Below are 22,113 nucleotides of genomic sequence, written 5' to 3'. Positions count from 1 at the left end.
CATTCAAACTAAAAAAGGTCCGTTTTAGCAATTGGGGTTTCTCTTTTCTCAGTGCAAAACGTGCTACACAAAGTGGTATGCTGTGCAAAAGGTAAAATTCAACATGTAATGTACTGCAAGCAGTAATTATTAATGTGATTTGTAACGCAGACATTGTGAGACCTTAAGTCACAAAACTACATGGTTAGAAAGGAGTTCCACTTTTACAAGTACTTGCCATGGACATATATCCGTACTTTAGGACCTCTACTGAGTCGAAAGGGTTAAATGGTACAGACTTACATAGGGCAATCATGGAAAGGGGCGACCACTCGGTCCCCCCGAACGTATGGCGGAGTACCACGATCCCCCCGGGAAGCCATCTTGGGCGGGAAGCGAGTCTCGGCTGGTATGCCCGAAGCGGCGTAGCCGGGGCGCGTGTTTTCCCGCCCTAGAGTGGGCTGGCCTAGACACTGACGCGGCTGGCCACGCCCTTGGGGCAGGCAGGGGCGGGTTCACGCCCGCCCTGAAGACGGATAAAAGGAGAAGCAAGACCAGAAGGCATCCTCTTGTTCCTGTGCTCTGAAGCTGCACCTCCTCGCTGCACGTGAGCTCAAGACGGAACGAAGAGCCAATTTTGAGCGTTGTAATCGTTCTTGTTTGTTTTTCAGATACTCAGTTGGAGAATGCCGAAGAAGGCGGGAAAGCGCATGACTACTGACCAGATGTTGCGCGTTCTCATGAAGGAGGTGACCGACCTAAAAAGACGGATGGATAAAGACGAGGAAGGGGGGCCGAAACGTCCTTTGGCAGGAGCAGCCCCGGGGGGGAAGAACAAGAGGCCCAGGAGGGGAGCAGCGGGGGGAGACATCCCAGGTCCGAGTGCCCCGCTCGAGGCACCCACTCCCGTGCCGGAGGAAGGGAATCCGATTCCCGTTGTGGTCAATCCCGTGTCCAAGGAGGATATGCCGCCCGAGCTGGCAGCACAACTAGCAGCGTGGTTGGGTGAAGGTAGCGAGGGCGCCACGGCTGCCGAGGCGCAGGTGCTGATGAAGCAACTGCGTGAGAAACGGGAGGCAGCGAAGGTGTCCACGCCGGCTGCAGCAGTAGACAAGCCACAGGGGACGAATCCGATTGCTGAGGCAGCGTCCAGTTCAGGTAAGCGGCCATTGCCGATTGCGAGGGACGAGTCAGCACCCTCTCGTAGGGAAAAGTTGGGTCAACATGTTCCGTTGGCTATTAAAGAGAAGATTTGGGCAGGGGAGTATGTGAACATCTTCTCGTTACTTACTGATCACTATGAGGTGGAGCATGTTAAGGGCCAGAAGGACCTTATGCATCCGAGTGTGTGGCGCGCCAAAATGGCCGCTTTCAAGGTAAATGAAAACATTGGCAATTGGGACAAAGCATGGGGGGTTTTTACGTCGATCTTGGGGGAACGAAGGCCCGAGTTGCTACCCGAATTGCCGACTTATCAGTCACGAATCATGGGGTACTCGATATCACACGAGGGTAATCATTGGTTCTGCTATGATAATCTTTTTAGAAAGGCTAAGGAACACGAGAAAAACTTAACTTGGGATTGTTACGATTCTGTGTCATGGGATAAAATGAAGGAGACCGGTATGTTAAAAATGCCATTGGTGGGGAGTAACGTTGGCGAATCTTCCCGCCAGTATGCGGGGACGCCCTTTCGATCAAATGCGGGTACCGACAATTACTCGAGGCCTGCCGGCAATACAGGAAAAAGGGGGGTTTGTTGGAACTTCAACAGGGGTAAATGTACTAGGCCCCAGGGATCGTGCAAATTTAGACACGAATGTAGTGGGTGTGGGCAAACATCCCATCCTGAGTCCACGTGCAGAGCCAAAACGGGTGATAACGGGGGTAGAGGAGGCGCCAAACAGGTCTAACGTAGTCCGAGGGGCGCCTTTACCTACCCCGATTGATACCTTGGCGATGATTCCTTGGCTCAGTGAATACCCGGATCGTACTTCTGCTGGGGTGTTGCGGAACGGGTTTTCTTATGGTTTCCGCATCCCAGTAGGGGACTTTCGGGGTGTGGAGAAATGTAAAAATCAACTTTCGGTCCTGCAGCATACAACCGTGGTACAGGATAAGATCCGGAAGGAGGTTGCTCGAGGTCGAGTCGCCGGCCCATTTAATGTACCTCCGGTTCATGATTTAGTTTGTTCTCCGTTAGGAGTGGTCCCCAAGAAGGACCCGGGTGAGTTCCGGCTGATACATAATTTATCAGCCCCACGTGGTCTTTCCGTGAACGAAGCTATTGACCCGGAAGTGTGTTCGGTGCGGTACGCATCCTTCGATGAGGCCGTAGCCATTTTGAATCGCCTGGGGCCCGGGGCGCTGATGGCAAAATCGGATATCGAGTCGGCGTTCCGGTTGCTCCCGGTACATCCAGACGATCAGCGTCTTCTAGGTTTCACGTTTCAGGGTCATTATTACATGGATAGGTGTATGCCGATGGGGTGCTCTATATCTTGTGCCTATTTTGAAAAATTCAGTACTTTCCTACAATGGGTCTTCACAAAGAAGACGGGTTTCCAACATGTAATGCATTACCTCGATGATTTTTTGTTCCTGGGGGCAGCCGGGGATCCGGAATGTGGTCAGGCCTTGGCCGAATTTTGTGTCTTAATGAATCAGTTTGGCGTGCCATTGGCACCAGGTAAGACTGTGGGTCCTTCGACTTGCCTCGAGTTTCTGGGGATCGAGTTAGACTCCAGAGAAGGTTGTTTTCGTTTACCAGCTGACAAAGTGTTAAAGTTCAGGGCAGCCCTGCAAATGTGTATATGTGGACCTAAGGTTAAACTGCATCAATTGCAGCAGTTGGTGGGACAGTTGAATTTTGCCCTGAGGGTTATACCAATGGCCCGTCCTTTTTCCCGTTCAATTGCCCAAGCCATGGTCGGCCTGAAGGAGGGCCATCATCGCACAAGGCTCTCGGCTGAGGTCCGCCAGGACATGCGCATTTGGTTGGCATTTCTGGCGGATTTCAATGGTCGAGTTGTCTGGAACAAACCGGCAGTCTCCTCTGAGGAGCTGGGGCTATGGACGGATTCGGCAGGGAGCATAGGTTTTGGTGCCATCTTCGGTACAATATGGTCGGCACAAAGGTGGCCGGCATGGTGGCATGACAATGGACTGACAAGTAACATCGCTTTCCTGGAACTTTTCCCCATTCTGGTGGCCCTGAGAACTTGGCCCGGAGGGTTCAAAGATCACTCTGTGGTATTTTGGTCGGACAATATGACCGTGGTCGAGTGTATCAATAGCCAGGCAGCACGATGCAAATTGATGTTGAGACTGCTCAAAGAAATTGTGTTACTGTGTATGCAATTGAATGTGCTATTCAGAGCAAGACATGTCCAAGGGGTAATGAACCAGGCGGCTGATGCACTGTCTCGTTTTCATATACAGGCTTTCTGGGGTTTTCTTCCCACAGCGGACCCGGAGCCGGCACCCTTTCCCGAAGCTCTCTGGTCTCTCGGTGCCCCGAACTTCGTCACCTCGTGGGAGAGAGTTTAGCACTCAGGACGAGGAAGGCATATGAAGGGGCGTTCCGGTCCTATTTGGCCTTTTTGGGGACTGATAGAGAGGGGCTTTGGGGCCACGAGGAATGGGTGGTTAATTTTCTGATGTCTTTACATCTGGCTGGGAAATCGGTGGCCACGGCTCAGAGGCATCGGGCTGCCATTTCCTTTGTTGCTAGGGCTCATGGGATCCAGGACCCGACAGCGTCTTTCGTGGTACAGAAAGCGCTACGTGGGTGGCAACGCCTTGAGGGTCGCAGAGTAGATGATAGGCGCCCGATAGGTTTGGATAGGTTGGCCCAGTTGTTATCCACACTGCCTGCTACATGTTCATCTCAGTTTGAGGCAGTGTTGTTCCGAGCCGCTTTTACGCTGGCATTTCATGGGGCGATGCGGGTAAGCGAACTAGTGGCGAGGAACAAACGGGACGTGACAGGAGGTTTGTGCCAGGAGCACGTCCAGATCAGGGGGGAGACAATGACTGTCTCATTTGTCAGGTCCAAGACTGATCAATGTGGGATGGGTGACTGCATAATCATACGCAGGATTCCCGGGTCCTCCATGTGTCCGGTAAAGTGTTTAGAAGATTACCTAGCACGAAGGGTGGCATCATGGGGGGGGACCTTGTTAAGACACGCTGACGCCACCCCACTGACAAAATTTCAGTTTCAGCGGGTGCTTGCGATGGCGATTGCCGCTGCGGGCTTGAACCCGGGTGAGTTTGGGACCCATTCCTTTCGGATAGGGGCTGCTACAGAAGCTACAGCCAGGGGTCTGAATGTGGAACAAGTGAAACGAGTGGGGCGTTGGTCCTCCAATTGTTATAAAAGGTATGTGCGGTTGCACATGTTGTGAAGCTGTAACGATGTACTCACGCTTCTTGTTTTTGTTTGGTTTTCAGTTGCGCAAGCCTACGAGGCGGGGCGGACTATGCAGTCGACCCAACACCGGGCCAGCGGTCAGACATCACCGGCTGTGAAAAAGGAGGTGTGGGTCGTGGGCCACTCATACGTGAGGCGTGCCGCGGACGTATTCAAGGCAGGTGACATGATTCACGTAGCTGGGGAATACGGGTACAGGGTGTCCTTCTACGGAAGAGGCGGTCTCTGTATTGACCAGTTTCAATCATTTTTCGAGGGTTTGTTAGGGCGGACAAGGTCACCGCCGTCTGTAGTCATAGTGCATCTTGGGGGCAATGATTTGGTCACCACTGGTAGACGACTTCTCCTTGAGGCGATGCTTTCCACTGTAAGTTGGTTAGCAAGGAGAGTTCCAGGGTGCACAATTGCGTGGTCCCATATGATCCCACGAAAAGTGTGGCGGGGGGCTATTTCGGTTCCTGCTTTGAATCATTCTGTTAGAAAGCTTAATAACAAAGTGAGTAGGCTGTTCCGTTCCAAGACACTGCATTCTATTTCGCATGGGTGTATTAATGATGACAGTATGTATTTGGGGGATGGTGTGCATTTGTCTCGGGTGGGGAATGAGTTACTCATAGGAGACTTCATAGCTTGGCTAAAAACGTTATAATATGACCTTTAGGTAGGAATGTTGTGGGGGGTCCGGATAGCCGGTCAACTATCCGGCCTGTGGCGGTAAGGTCATGATCGGTGAGCACTAATTGGAAGATCCCTATGAGTGGGCGTCACCCAACACGGATGGGAGCGCTCGGGGGAGGTGGCCATTGGCCCCTCAACGGGGAGGCGGTCCCTTCTAAGGATGGGTCGCCGAAAGAAAAGGAAAGGCGGTCAAGGCCCCTTCCTGGGTAGGAGGGGTTACAGCCCCCTCCTGGGGAATTTCCCGGGGCCAGGACGTCTGCGACGGCAGATGTGGTAAGTTGTGTGGGGTTTGGGGGGGGGTCTACGCTACCTTCTAGATACCTCACACGAGTCCTCGGACGACCTTTAAGTGGCGTCGAGTTTTATTGGGGCCCCCGTCAAGTCAAGGGAAATTGGTAGTTGCACTTGAGGTACGCCTCTGTGCGGTCGCCCCTCACAAGTGAGGGGGATATTTCTGGTTTAGGGATCTTGACACCGGTTACGACCTTGCCGTTGGCCCTTAAACGTTAGGATGTACAATTTCAAAATTTCAAGTAAATGCTTTGTAGGATGTTAGTTCGGCTAGGAGAACCTTTGTATTAGAGAATCTGTTAAGGTTAGCCAAACATCGCAATGTGGTAATGAAATTGTACATTAATATGAAACTGTTGATTTAATGTTTTAATTTTGTTTCATATTTTAATAAATACGGCCGGGAGGGTCACTCCCTCCCTCTTCCAAAAACTTCAGAACTGTTTCCGGTTTCCCTTCCTTTGGGGATTGTGTTGAGAGGGGGTGGCGGGTATCTCAGCCATATTAACCATTCACAAAATACAAGTTGTTTAGCCTGAGTATCATGCTATTTACAAAGCTACATACACCTCAGACAGCCTTGCTGCAGGACCCATGTCACATAAGGATAAATATAAATTAAACCTTAATTTAAGTCATGAAAATAGTGGTGGCGATAATTATTAAATTTGAATTCATTATGTAATTTGACCCAAAATAGATCAAATCTGCAATTAGAAAATTAGATTTTACTTAGCTACAAAATATTTAAAATTGTGCACTTGACCCTGCTTCAATGAATCATTGCAGTATTCACACCTTGCCTTTACTCCTTTAACCACTTAGCTGTCATTTGCTAGCCCACTGCTTTAACGTTGTTGGCTGGCAGATGACAAAGGGGAGTGGTTCAAGTGGACTTGCTTCCCTGCCATGTATAAGTAAATGGCTGTGCTCTCTTCAAAAAAAGACCATCCTACATTCTGTTTCTTGTGCTCTATGAGACATTGTTAGAAAATGCCTAATGTGATAGAATGCTGTTGAAGTGGACTAGACTGAAATGGCTAGTGGTGTGTGGGGTTTGTAGACAGGAAGGAGCTCTTTAGCCACAATGCTGCCCAACTGAACATTGCCTGCAAAGGTTTCTGCGAGACTATGAGTGTTCTAGAAGAAAAAGCTACCCACTTGTTATCCTAGTTCTCCATCTTAGGAATCTTTATTGAAATCATAAACATAAAATTACCTGACAACTGTCATGGCTTATTATAAGAAGACCTTCTCAGTCATCCCTCTTCACTGTCTCACCAACTAAGGGCATTTTGGAGGCTATAAAAGGGGATTCTTCTGGGAAGAAGACCGACTCTTTAGGATCTCAATATAGTCATCTCAAAGTTGGTGAATCCCTCTGAAGAGCATGCGACTATCTTGACATCAGCATCTTTCATGGAAAGCTACTTCCTCTGTGGCTATAACTTCTGTCTTGAGAGTGAAAATAATTCAAGCACTATGTTTCTAGGAACCTACACCCTTCTCCAGAAAAATGGTATAGTCATTGTCATTTATCCAAAAGGTGGTTACCACAACTGGGTGAATGAATGGACATCATAAGGGATAACGGGGTTGCAGCGCCCTCTCCTGGTTTGCCCCTTATGACCCTTTGGCACTGCCTTTGCATCCCTGGCTTCATTTAAAGTCAAAGTGGACTGAGCAGATAAAGGATCAACGGAAGCCAAGGACAAGTTCACAGGGTTGTAATTATCTGCTGTGGACGACTTGTGCCAGGTGTAGAGAACCTTACACAAATGCTTGTAAGAGAGTTTAGATCCATGAAACTACCTAAACTGCTTCAGAAACAACTTGGGAAGTCCATTGTGCCATAATGTGTTTTGTGGAACACACAGAAGTGGTAACCGAAGACCTCCACTGTAACTATAGAGAAAAAAGGGAAAGAATGAGAGAGAGAAAGAGAGAGAGAGAAAGAGAGAGAGCGTATGGAATAGTGTATGCTGGTACCAGTATTCTACCTGCTCTGAGTGTACAAGGGTCTGTTACACTGATGTTGCCAATAATGTATGTGATTTGGTTATGTATGTGAAGCATGAAGACACTTTGGCCTCATCAAAAGTTACATTGAAAGTCGAGTGTTACCTGGACATAGTATAGAAAATAAAAGTACACTATTGTGAGGTAATTAGAACAGGTTGTTATTGCCACAAAAAGCTTCTTTTAAATAATAACATGTTTTCATATCTTTTTTAAGAGAAGAATTATATGAACTAACAGTGTCTGGATCCCAGTGGCCTTCTTCATCCTTTATTGTAAGTAGAAGATGTCACTGCTTTTGCACAGACCTTTTTGCATAATCTTCACTGAATGGCTTCAATTTGCTATATCAAGTTGCCTGACTATATTACATGAATATGTGATAATCAGCTTTTAGAACAGCATTAAGAACATTACCTTAAACATCTGATTCACAAGGTGGGTGGGGGGAGGGGGGGCTTTTGCAAATGCTCCACACTCATATCTGCTACTATTAAAGTTATAAGCCCAAATGTTACCGAAATGGCTCTACAGGCTGAGATACACTCAGCCATCCAGTTTACATAATAGCACCAAACAGGATGCCTAGAAAGTCTCCCTTTTATTCTGCCAACAGTCAGATGGGAACTGTCATAAATGCTTCTAGTTATATTCTAGAAAAAGAAATTACATGTTTAGTAAAGTTTTGTCGATGTATCACTCCTTCATCATACATATATGGATGCATGGATGCTGAGTGAAATATGCCCTACATTTTATTGATAGACACACCCTTCTTTGGGATTGTTACTGCAGTAATAGGAGTGTTTTCAAAACCCACACTCCACAGGAAGTATGTCAAACCCATAATATACCAGTCGCACATCACAGAAAAAACATTATTCCTGTGGAATACTTTTCTCATGCATCTACTTTTTCTGGCCAAAGTTGAGCTCACTTACAATGCTTATGAAGAATTAGCGATTGGTTATTTTTCAGGCTTGATTCAACTTCTACCTTTAATTATGTGGCTATCCGTCTGGCTTAGGAATGAATGAAAGTCTTGATTATGCCCATAAAATCCCATGGCACAACTATGCCAAGGGCAGCTTCCACAAATTAGTTTTACCAGACTTGTTCCACAACCCTGATTCTATTAGGAAGGAGGACATACTTTGGACTAAGAAAACCTTTTTGTCATTGAGAAGAAATAAAAGGGAAAGTCGATTCTCAGAGGTTAACTACTTAGAGAACCATTATTTTATTATCCGTTATACATAACCTTTTATGTACCACTGAGCAGCACTTAAAAACTTCCGATAGAACAGTACGAAGTCACAAAACACTAGAACATACAACATATTAAAAGTCCCCAACATTCCAATCTCATCCTCTTTTGTTTCTCTTCTCTCTTCCCTGAATATTTATCCTTGACTCCCTCTTCACATATTCCTTTACCATTTTAATGTGAATCTGCAAAAAAACAACATATTGTATTGTAAAACAAATTCTTCTAAAAATGACTTCTTACTTAATCCTTCACTAAAACAATAACAAGCTGTTAAAGTATTACAACATTTCAAGCTTCTAACACCACCAATTCTCAAAAAAGGGAGGGTGGGAGGAAAAATGCTAGCCTCCTAGTCTTTATTAAAATCATAATTCTCTAAGCAGTTAACCTCTGAGAATCGACTTTTTATTTCAGGACTGGAGGCTAGCATTATGCATGTCTAAAGTTCTTTATAGTTTGTTCTGTAACCTGCTCACTGGTCTGAAATAGAAATCTTTAAAAACGTTGTCATTTGACCAATCTGCTGCTTTAAAAATCCTCCTGAACTATACGCATTAGAAGCCATTGCCCCACAAATTGAATGTGCTTTAAACTTTTCTAACTTTACTCCTGCCTCACGCATCATGTTCTTAACCCAGCTAGCAATAGTAGGCACTGAAATCACACCATGTAGTTTCACATATGAAATTAATAATTAATCCACTCCTGCACACCTAAACTCACTCATCTTAGATTCATACACCCTAATGCATTTCTCCACACACAACTTAGGATGATCAATAAATCTAGTATACAAAATTCTTTCAGACATTGTTTTAGTTCTTGTCTTTATTTCAAACAACACTCTCTCTGGATTGTAGTATCTACCCGAAATATCTAAAACATTCACATCAGAAAATCTCCTAAACAAGATCATACAAAGAAAGGTCGCCAATTTCCAAGACAATTGTTTTAATGCCAAAAAAACTATTCACTGGCCATCCTCAACACATAATTTCCAAATTATATTAACATCTCAAACACAGGAATATCTTGATCCTGGTGGTTTCTTTAAATGAATTTCCTTCATAATTCTACAAACTAATTGACCTTTCCCTACTGAAATACCATCAACCTTGCTGGCAGGGCTATCTTAGAGGATGCGCTTGTTATGCTATGCCCAAAAATAATATCCGATCACAAAGCCGGTCATGTTAACTATGCAGCTGCAGTCTTACTCCCATGAACCCGCTAGGGAATTTACTTTTCCTAGGCATCTTCGCAATAATTCGGACTATCTTGATTTTTAAAAAACTATATTAGAAGAGTATATAGACAACAACAGGGGTACGGATGCTATCGCAATAGTCTGGGATTGTCTTAAAGCATGCGTCAGAGGCGCCACGCTCCAACATGTTATTAAACAAAATCGACAGGACTCTTCCAACTTGGAGCAAGAACAAATGCGCTGTGTAGATCTTGAGAGTTTACATGCAACAGCCATTGTCTCTAAAGATCCCACCTGACAAGTGATTTACCAGCTGGTTATCGAGGCTAAAGCAAAGATTTTGAGAAGGTTACAGGACAAAGACGCTCATAGCTATCACAAATTGCGAACAAACCAGTACGAATATGGCGAGAAAGTGAGTCGACTACTGGCTAATCAAATCGCGGATCGAAGGGCTAAATCATTTGTCAAAACAATTAAAGGGGTAAATGGTCTGACTTATACAAGATCCATAGATATTTTGGAACAATTTCGGTTATTTTACGCTGACCTCTATGGTGATTCTGGTAAATTTGATCAGCAAGCCGCTTCGGCCTATATTCAGGAGTGTGCTATGCCGGTTTTGGACCCTCGTTATCGCTGGCTTCTCCAAAACAACATTCGGGATCGGGAAGTTGAGGATGCAATCGCAGCTTTGTCGCTGGCAAGGCAGTCGGAGAGGATAAGATCCAGCTTGAATTTTATAAAGTCTGCAAAAGTACATTAGCCCCTAATATATAGAGCTCTGTAATTCTAATATGGAAGGTGGCGAAGTCCCCTCCTCTTGAAATGGCACGAATATTGTGGTCTTTCCGAAAAAGGTTGAAGCCTATCAATGAAATGGGTTCTTATCGGCCAATAGCATTGATAAATGCTGATGCAAAACTTTTAAAATTCTTGCTACACGACTGGCTCCCATTATCCATCAATTGGTTTCTGACCAACAACATGGTTTCGTTCCCGGAAGAGATACGGCGGAACGTATTTATACTGCAATCGCGGCATTCAACATCTTGGGGCATTTAGGTCAGCAGCTGCGGATGCTGATGTTAGATGCCGAGAAGGCCTTTGACCGAGTTAGCTGGGGAGCTTTATGGACAACAATGACTTTCATATGCCTCGGTCAAAGGTTTATCTCAGCTATACAAAAAATGTACAAGAGCCCAACTGCTGCAATCAAACTCAATGGCCAGTCATCCGCCTGCTTCGCAATACACCGGGGCACGCGGCAGGGCTGTCCACTATCCCCACTGCTGTTCGCCATTTACATTGAGCCTTTTATTAAACATCTACTATCCAGTGCTGATATTAACCCAGTTACTTTAAACAGGATATAGCTCAAACTAACAGCATACGCGGACGACATCTTGAGTCAGCCAATAACTGCTCTGGCTGCCATAACCACCGAGGCATAGGGATTCGGCTCCTTTTCTGGGTATAAGCTCAATTTGAATAAAACACAGACATTACTCAATTTTGAACACAATATTCTCCCCACGGCTTTAGGTACTACAAAAAGTGCAGGATACTTGGGAGTTACTTTATATAGTCAAGTTAGGGACATCACATCTTTGAACTATGAACCTCTTTTGAGGAAAGTAGTCGCTAACCTACGCTGTTGGCACCGGCTCCCATTGAGTATATATGGGAGATGTAATATCGTCAAAATTAATGTTCTTCCCAAATTTTTGTCTTTTTTTCGCACTATTCCACTGAAGGTTCTTCAAACTTTTTTTAAATGCCTGGATGGCGCCGTAGGTAGTTTTATTTGGGGTTATCGGCGTGCCAGGAGAGGTTTACGATATATAAAATTGCCATTTAGGCAGAACGGTTTTAAACATCCCGATTTTAAGTTATACCTTTGGACCGCATTTACAGGGCGAATACAGAGCTTAGTCAAAGGACTTGAAACCTGTCCCACTTGGCTTTCATACCAGCTAGCCTTTGGATCTGATTCTGGGTATTTGCTCTATAAAACATCCGATCCGAATAATTTTAAGAGGGTGCGATTCAAGACATTCTGGGACATAGCTAATATATGGCTCGAAATCTCTAAGGCATACACATTTCCCGACTTACATTCCTATACGGTATTATGGGGGAATCCTCTATTGTCGAGTATTTTTCATGATTGTGTTGGCAAAGGATGGCAATGTAAGGGTGTGACCCGGTTGGGTCATCTCTACGATGGGCAGGGTTTTCGATCCTTTCAGTCTCTGAGAGAGGAATTCTCCCTACCACACAGATAATTTTTTAGTACCTGCAAATCAGGGATTATTTAGTTCGAGGCCTAGGCATGTCAGAGCTGGAGTTAAAGGGATCTTCTTCTGAAGTTCTGTCTACTTTCTTTGGGGCAGCCAGATGAGGGGCCATTGGCAAAACCAGAAACTAATCGGGCGGCTAGCGATGATGGGATACAGATAGCAGCCAAGTTAACTCGGATTCTTAACTGTAATATTACTAAGGAGAGATTAATGAATCTCTGGAAACAATAGATGCGGCAGTAACCTCAGTTAATCTGAAACTCCAGCAAACTATATTAATTTTCATGCTGTATTATACCCCGGAGCGAATATCTAAATGGGCTACCAGCTCAAACAACCCAATATCATGTTGTCTGAAATGCTTAGAATTTGCTGCAGATTTATGTCACATGTTTTTTTCTTGTCCTCATCTGAAGGAATTCTGGGCTGGTATCTCTCTTGCTCTCGCAGTCAAGCTGGTTACGACAAAGTAATCAGCGAGAAAGAGCTTGCTCTGGGAATGTTTTCAGATTTAGGCTGTCTTACTGAATGTTTTGTCTCTATTGTATCTGCTTGTGCTCGCCTATGTGTTGCATGTTCTTGGATTCAAAGCAAGGGCCCAAGAGTTAACAAATTTTGGGGTTTGCTAAGAGACATCTACGAAATGGAGATGGCACTAGCTAAAGCTAGAGGTCCTCGGTCTTGATGTAAATTTGAAAGGACATGATCTTGCCTTCAATGGGATTGAGAGCATAATTTCTAAATTATTGTAAATTTCAATGTGGCCACGTCCCTGTTCTCTCGTGTCTTTCTTGTCTTTATCTGTATCTTTATCTGGTATTGACTTCCTTTTGTTCCTCCCCGGCTTTCCTTTTTTCCCTTCTTTTTTCTCTTCGTTGTTTGCGTATTTTTTCTGATTTTTCTTTTTCTTACCTAGCTGTTTATGAGTACTATTGGTAAAATGGTATATTCTGTAAGAAATATTTCTGTCCATGTAACTTGTTGCAACTTTATTTATTTTTTGTCTATGGCTACCATCAAACAAAGAGTGACCCGCCGCTATTGCCGATCTATAACAATTGACAGTTCTGTAACTAAAGCCCTTCTTATACAAGATAGCAAAAAAATTAGCAATCATAACCTCATCTGCCTCAACAGGATCCAACTCCCTCTCCACGCACTAACATAGCCAAACTTTCCATGCACTTGAATATCTTTTCCTTGTCCCTGGGGCCAAGGATTCATACAACAACTCTGCAGTTTCTCCTGATAAATCATTGAATCTTCCGGATTTCCTGAAAATGCTCCAAACTAGTAGGTTGAGCACCCCTGCCTCCAATGAAGGTTGTTCGTGTCTGTCCACATCTTGTAAATGTTCTCTCCTCGCTCTTACTAAAAATGAATCCTCTTTAGCCAATTACATCACTGTACGATACCCACCTTGAGTCACCCAGAAAGGAGTCACTAACATTATTTAGCAACTCTGAATCCTCCCCTGTTTCAAAACTCTCTAAATCATTGAGAATGGAGGGTATGCATAACCTTTCATGCCCCTCCAGTTTATGGGGAATGCATCTACAGCCATTGCACCTGGATCTGCCATCCAACTCACATACCTCTCTAATTGATTTGTCAATCTTGAAGCCAATAAATCTTCCTCCAAAGGACCCAGTTCCTCCTGTATCCTCTGAAAAACCATCAGATTCAGCTTCCAGTTGCGGAAATCCATCTAATAGCAGGAATTCCAGTTGGCAACCATATTCTCTTTCCCTGGAAGATATTGCGCTGACCCACTTATCTTGTGTTCCATACAAAATTCTCCAGACATATTTCGGCAATTGTGTCAATTCTTTTGATCTGCTGCCATCTAATTTGTTTATGTACATTACCGCAGAAAAATTGTCCATTTTTAACAAAACCGTAGCCTTCTGAATCTTATCTTTCAAACTTTGAACTGCCAACACAACTGCTTTCATCTCCAGACAATTTATATGTTTTACTCGTTCTTCCAAATTCCACCTTCCACCTGCCTGCACTGCTCCTAGTCTCGCACCCCCTCCTAAATTGATTGCATCTGTCTCTAATACAAAATCTAGACTTGTTCCAAATGTTGCACGCCCATTCCATGCTTGAAGATTTTCCAACCACCAAATCAACTCCTACTGTGCTTCGACATCCAACTTTACCTTCTCTCCATACCAGAGACCCTTGTTCGGACCTGACTTCTTCTCTCTTTGCAAAGCCCTGTTATGTAACGGTCCCGGAAAGCCCACTTGTATCGAATAGTATAAAAGACCTATCAGCCTTGTCAACTGTCTCAAACTCACCTCCTTTTTCTTCAACAACCACTTCACTTCCCGTCTTATAAGACCAATTATCCTCTCTGGTATTTCCAACTGCTTCTTCACTGTATCCACTACAAATGCCAAAAACTCCATCTCTGTGCAGGTAACAAAACTGACTTTTCCAAATTTATTACAATTCCTATATTTCTCAAAACGCTTTATACCAGAAAGCAGTGCTCTAATAATGTCTTCACATCCCATTCATTATCAATATGTCATCTAAATAGATTAACAGACGTACTCCTCTTTCTTTTAGTAAACCTAGAACTGGTCCCATCATCTTCGAAAAACACCAAGGGGCTGGTGACGATCTGAAAGGGAGACATATAAACTAGAAAAGGGAATCTTTCCACCTGAACTGAAGGTAACACTGACTTCCTTGAGCAATCCTGGACCGAAAATTACGCATCTTTCAAATCTATTTTCACCAACCAGTCCCTGTCTATCAGAAAATCTCTTAGTAGATGAATACCCTCCATCTTGAAATGTTTGTAAACCACATAACGATTTAAATCCCTTAAATTTATCACTGGTCTCCAAACTTTGTCCTTCTTTTCCACTACGAAAAGTGTACTTACAAATCCCTTTTGCCATTCTGGTACCTCCATTATCGCTTCTTTATCTAACATATCTTTTATTTCTTGTTCCACAATTTCCTGAGTGCGGTCCTCGAACAACATTACTCCTGGTTCCCTTTCCTGTTTCGGTTCTGACACAAAGTCTATCAAAAAACCTCTTACAGTTTCTAAAATCCATGCATTCTATGTCATCTCTTTCCATTTCTCGATGTAGGGGCAGATTAACATAACTGGCACATCCCTGCAGATCAGCAGAGATGCGCCAGTTATGTTGCGTGACATTAGGACCCCCTTGCGCCACCATGGATGTGCCGCATTTACAATGCGGCGCACCGTGGTGAAATGAGAGACTTATGCTTGACGCATCTGTCAGCGTATAGGTGACGCAATGCTGTAGTCGTGTTGTAAGCGCAATGCAACTCCAGCACTGCTCAGGGCCAGCCTATACTTTCTGGGCTGCGTCACCCCTTACGCCTGCTATAAGCAGGCATAAGCTTTTGACGCAGCAGGGATGTAAAAGTGACTCTGTGAAATCTTGTAAATTTCACTGCATCACTTTTACAGGGCTTTCTTGCGACCTAACACCCACCCTGCATACATTATACCTGACGTAGGTATAATGTAGCGCAGCGCTTTACAACGTGACGCATCTCACTAGATGTGTAACGTTGTAAATCTGTCACATAGTGGTGCATGGTTTACTGCGTCACAGAAGTGACGCAACAGTGTCGTAAAAATGTTGCAAGGGGCTTGTAAATCTGCCCCGACGTATTTCAACCTTCCTCCTGTGTTTCTCTGCGTAAAACCAATTATATTTTTCGTACTCACCTTAATGTGATTAATTTCCTGTTTGGAAACCCCCTCTTCCACGACTTGCTCTGCTTCTGCCAGCTCTTCCTCTCTGCTTATATAGAGTTCCCGGATAAGAGGTTCCTCTATATCCACCTCTTCCTTGGAATATTCCTCCTCCTTGATAAAAGGGCCCTCTTCCATATGAACGGCCGAAAGTCTGACCCGCCTTCCAGCCCTTCCATATAAACCACCATTGCCAAAAACCTTCCTCATGGAACCATGAGCTTTATCAAGAGCTGTGAATGTTTGAACACACTTGTCTAATGACTTTACCACACCTTCTCCAAAAAGTAGTCCCTTTGACTCCTCACTCGTTTCCTTCTTAACAAAATTGCCAAATTTTGGACTTATTCAATATAATACTGCTTTTAGCCTTTTGGCAATTAAACTTGCATTTGCATTACCAGTAAAGCATATTGCTCTCTGGCTCCAACCCCAAAGTAAATGTAAATCCAGCTCTGTTCCATTCACATAAGATTCCTCCACCATATCAAAAATTCTAGATTTGCACCTAAAATATCCAGCCGTTTATCTTCACATTGCTTGAGTGACCTCTCAAGCCCTTTCTTTGTATCACGACCTAACTTAAACAAATATGTTATTAGATCAGGATCCAAATTCGGGGTCATGGACTCTTTCACATCTATTATAGGACCTAAGCATTCTGCTCTCATAAGATGAGGTTAATTTCTTTCAAGACGACGTCTTATCCAAAATTTAATGTAATCAGCCACATGACTCAAATGCCACCACTCAGAACTCCTTGGGTGCCTTATTTGAGCTAAATTGAAAAATGACTGACCCATTGGCTCTCTAACCTCCTTTAAAATATCCTTCTTTGAACTTCCAAATCTGAAAACTCACCTGGATCCTCATTGTAATTAAGATCCAATACATACTCATCCAATTCCTCATTCTCCTCATGTAGAGACCATGTAGGCTGTCCTCCTTTTTCATTTGCCGGGTGGTCCGGCCTCTTTTTTGTGTCGCAAAGGAGACCATCCAATGAATTTCCACTAGTTGAAGGTCCTGCTTTCTTTTGTAATGATTCAGAAAATTCCTTCAGTGTAACTCCATGTTTAAATGTTTTAAAATACTTTCCCCCGGTCCTCTATTTTGGTACATTTTTTCTTCAGAAATACTCCAAAATTCTTCCTCTTCTCTTTCTACATCTCCAATATCTCTTTTCCCTTTCTTAACTAACTTTTCTAAATTCTCCTTCACCTTAGTACATAATTCTCTCTAAATCAGTCTTTTAATAATCTCTTCCTATACTTCACTTGAGTTTTTCTCTGCTCCTTCACTCATTTTCTTTAAATCTTAATTTCTTAAACTCTATGACTTTCTTTTTTTTAATTTACTTTAAAAAAAAATCTTAATCAATTTGTCAAAGGATTGATATTCTGCGCCGTTTAAAAAACGTTAGTAAACTATCCTCTGATCGGCAACAGTCATAGTAATTGAATCCATTGACTTTCGGAGATGAGTTGCCTAGTAACCCTTGTATATGGCAATGCGTCTTCTGCCATGCACAAGACAACCCCTATTTCCTGTAAAGAGACGCGTAGCTCCCTCACGTTGGCTTAAAAACTCTATTTCCTTCTGAAAAAGGCCTAAACCCTTCATGCTTCAACTCCATTCTGAATCATTCGGAAAAGGAGCTTTGCATCATACGAGCGCCTGTTCGTGTGCCGGTTTAAAAAAACAACCATCTGAAACACGGTTTGACCATTTATATGACCTAATTTCTAAATACCTATATTTAGCAATTTGAACTTCATGTTAACAAATAATGCTTATCTATTCTGAACCTCTGTAAAACCAATGAACCTAAAACTAGATCAATGTACCGGTAAATTGGGTAAAACACAAAAAAAAGAAAAATTATATCATTTAATCTTAAATCTATAAACATACTCACCAATTCATTCTCAAATATACATATTATATGACAACCTAATTAAAACAAACCTTTCTAAGATAAGCAACAATATACCCTGAAAGATAGTTATTCTTAGAAATATCAATATACTTATCTCCTCAGAAGCAGCAAACAAAAGTGGATGAGATTGGAATGTTGGGGACTTTTAATATGTTGTATGTTCTAGTGTTATGTGACTTCATACTGTTCTATTGGAAAGTTTTAAGTGCTGCTCAGAAGTGGTAAATAAAATGCTAGCCTCCAGTCTTGACATAAAATCTAGTGCCCTGCCCATGACTTCAGTCAAATCTTATGTCTCGGTGCAAACTACTCTCTCTATGGAACCATATTTAAATTAATAGATGTCAAATGCCTATTGTTTTGTAATAACCCGCTTCAGTTCTAATCAAATACACCACGTACTATGAGTCCCAAAGTGTTGGGTCAGTGAAAGAGATAGTAGTCCATGTCTATGTGGTGGTGCATCTGTTCAAGCCACTATGGACTTTGTTTTTATATACTCTTTTTACAATTGTTTACATAAAAGGTTTTTAAAGCTATTATATGTCAATCACATCTTTAAAAAAGTTAGACTTGCGCTTTTACATTTACAGATGTTGCCGAATACTAGAATCTGTTTGATGTTGTTTGCTTTTTAAAAGTGTGGTTAGAATGAGGAATACAGTGAATACAGAATAGCACTAGGCACCATGTTGCTATCAATTTGTTTTCCTGTCTGGGACACTTAGTATTATGTTTTATTCTGTCATTTTTATCGATGAATTTGTATTTTAATGATGCTATACTGTCGTATTGTCTTTTATGGTTTACTTGTTTTAAAACAAATAAAGTGTGATTTATTGATTGGTTGATTGATTGATTGATGATTAAATGGCAAGTAATGTGAAGGCTTGATAATGTGTTCATCCCACTGCTAAACTACTAAACTCGTTTAGAAGTCAGCGGGTGGACCACCATATTGCTGGTTGGCAGATGGCCCACCTCCGCGATATTTGTTTTTTTTTTACCAAAAGTGCTTCACTGACATGGCAAATGCATTTTTAAGAAAACTCCAGGATGGGGTTGGTTTCTGAAAATCAAAACACAAAATGTCTATAACAGAGATGTTTCTCTTAGTGAATGGGAGACATTTTTTTGCTTTTATTTGTTTAACATCAGCAATGTCATGAATGGCAGTGGTGAACAGGAAAAAGCAACATTGAAGAACTGGTGTTAAATAGGGCAGGCCTAGCGATGCCCCAGATATGGAGATCTGTGGCAGCTGGCCTTCAGGCAGGCTGTTTCCGCAGACATAGGCTGTATCTCTACATAAACTAGGAAAATCAAGGGAATGGGGTATAAATGATCTCCTATGCCCTTTTTTAATCTCAATTCTATATTAAATGTTTTGAAAATTATACAAACAATGATCAAAAATCAAATATCTTCATATAAACAGACAATGCTGAGGATACCTTATGGGATACGAGTTACTGTTCATTCTTGCGGCACTTTGATCTGAACTACTGCTGCTCCCATATGGCACCATTTGTTTGTTTGCCTTAGTTGTCTGAACAAAGCTAAAGAACGCCCTGTGAATTTGTGCACACCCACAAACTAACATGTTTAGGGGTATTCACCAACCCCTCTCCAATCTTTATCCACACTACAAAAGGTTATAAATGTACTCCTGACAAGGGCCGAAGTTAAATTTTTCCAGGGAGGGAAAAGGGTATATAGAAGGTGAATCTACACTCAAATAGTGGATTTTGCATTCAAATGTTTGCTAGGAGTGCAGTTTCCAAGACCAAATTCTGTAAACTCATGTGAATTCCTTAAAGGCATAAATTAGCATCAATACAAAGATATATACTCTTGGTGCACTTTTGTGTTTTTCTTTAAGAATCAGGGTCTTCGTGTATTTGTATATTACCCATAACAATGCCTATAATGGTTTAAAAATTGGCATGCATCAAACACATTTTACTAAATGCTGCCTCAGAGATATGGTATTTAAAGTTGCACAATAGTTTAGAAAAAAACTTTTCAAGCTTCAAAATACTTTGTGTACATTATATTCTGAAAGCAAACAATCACCAAACTTACATTCATGCGTATGCATTTATTAGCATTAAACCAGGGACCATTCAGAGAGTATTACAAACAGCCAGAGTTTATTACATTTTGCAATCCTTTGTACATGTTTTTATGAAGGAAACCACTGTCTGTATTGCAAACTGAGGTCACAGCTCCTCATCCTCAGAATGTTTGCCATATTAGTAAAGCCTTCGGATTGATGAATCACATATACAGTTTTGAACAACTTATACATGTGGGTACACATTTTGCCTTAGCGGAAAACAATCCTTTTTCACCGATTCATACAGTGATGCTGGAAACTGGCAGCCTAAGTATTTGGGCTGCCAGGTGTTGGGCCCACTCGATCCTTCGTGGAAAAATACACATGATGACTTTGGGCATCGAGTGATGGGAATTTCACATGACCACATCCCTGCCTCCTAATTGAATTGGAAATCAAACGTAAAAACCCTTCTGTGAGTTGGAAAGGAGTTTCCAAGTCATGCAAGGGGTTTGGTGTCTGTTAAAAATAAATTTTGCTGTTGCAAAGGCTGTCTTTTTGTGAATGACATAGTTTATGAACACAAAGGTCCTTTGTACAGCAGGCACTTGCCATTGCATCTTAGTGACTGTCTGCAGAAATGCTGCTCCAGCAGTCTAGCCTCTATAGCTGTTTGGGTTTTATCAAAGACTGCCCTCTCTACTCGTGTAGTGTGTCCTGGAATATCGTATCAGCAGTATCGATGGGGCAGTATATTAAGGACAGAACATCGAAAATATAATATCAACAGTTAAGTAAGTCTAGATTTACCCTACCTAACTCCACATATATGTACCTAGGCGGTACATATATCTTCAAGGTGCATAGAGGTGGAGTTAGGAATGGTAAATCTATTACATCCCTATATGTACTTACTTTTCGATATTTTGTTTATCAATATTCTTTCTTCGATATTAGTATGCCAAGAACATGTCGGGTCTGATATTCAGTAGTACAATCGCTCATGTGGAAGAATCTGAGAACACAGATCAGGGACTTCAGACCAGATGTACAAAAACATTTTGCTTTTCTTAATGGGCCAAATAGCAATTTCGGCCCAATAAGAAATGAAAAACAGCCTTTTTATATGTGTAAAGGCCACAAAACTGTTTAAATTTGCGATTTCTACCTGGTAGACACTGCAAGTTGCGACCGCAATTTAGGAAACGCACATAGGTATTACCTATTTACGATTCCTAAAGCATTTCCTAAAAGCGACTCAAAGGTGATGGTAACCATGTACAAAATTTAAAAATGCATTAAAAAATGCCTTTTTTTAAAGTGACATGTGCACTATGAACTTCAGGTGCCTCAAACCCAGAGGCACTCTTGGGTTTAGATTTCCTAAATTACGATTTCCCGTTAGGACATCATAATTTAGGAAATGCAAACCATTTCCTGTTTTACCCACAGGTGGGAATGGAGTAGCATTCTCTATTTGTGATTTCCTAGGAGCAATTCACAATAAGGAAATTGCAAATTTTGTACATACCATTTTGTATTTTGCATTCCTACGGAATCAGTATTTAGGAAATGCAAAATAAGAATTTTGTACATCTGGCCCATAATGAGGTGATGTCACACTGTCACTTTGTCAAAGTCTCTTTGCAGTCCTAGGCACATTTTTGCTGTCCCTGGCAAAGAAGGTAGCATCAGTTTATATAGATCTATACAAAAAGTAAGAAAATACTCTAATCGGAACAATGCAAAACTAAAAGCCATGATTGTGTTATCCTAGCTGTGGGAATTATGAGAGCAGCTGAGATGTTTTGAACTCTGAAATATACCAAAGGTTTAATTACGATTTGTTGTTGGATAGGATAAGCACACATCATTTTTCTCAGATTGGTGCATTCGATGTTGCCATCAGCAACTAACGTGTTATTAGTGGATCTTAGGGAAGTCATGAAACTTAACATATTCCATTATATTCACATTTTGGGTTTTGTTTGCAAGCTAAACCTATAATCCTTAGAAGATATAGAGAGTCACATAGATAAAACAATCCTGCTGGGATTCTGTTTCAGATGCACTTAAAACATAGACATCAATTCAACAGAATGACAGAGCTGGTAGTTGTTATATCACGCACAACCATAGCCCCAAAACTGCTTCCCATGTGCTTTAGGGGCCTTGG

At 42.4% G+C, this 22,113-nt stretch overlaps 1 protein-coding gene across 1 annotated transcript in view; it reads left to right on the top strand.

Moving 5' to 3' along the window:
- LOC147710467 (acid-sensing ion channel 1A-like) overlaps positions 1–22,113 on the top strand; it is a 191,626-nt gene that overhangs the window by 113,269 nt on the left and 56,244 nt on the right. Inside the window, exon 8 of the mRNA XM_086919357.1 lies at positions 7,620–7,677. Coding sequence (XP_086775483.1) covers positions 7,620–7,677 — 58 coding nt within the window. The remainder of the gene's footprint in view (positions 1–7,619; positions 7,678–22,113) is intronic.

This window comes from Lissotriton vulgaris, chromosome 5, assembly GCF_964263255.1.
Source record: "Lissotriton vulgaris chromosome 5, aLisVul1.2, whole genome shotgun sequence".
NCBI lineage: Eukaryota > Metazoa > Chordata > Amphibia > Caudata > Salamandridae > Lissotriton > Lissotriton vulgaris.
This window is presented reverse-complemented; position numbering and strand designations above follow the sequence as displayed.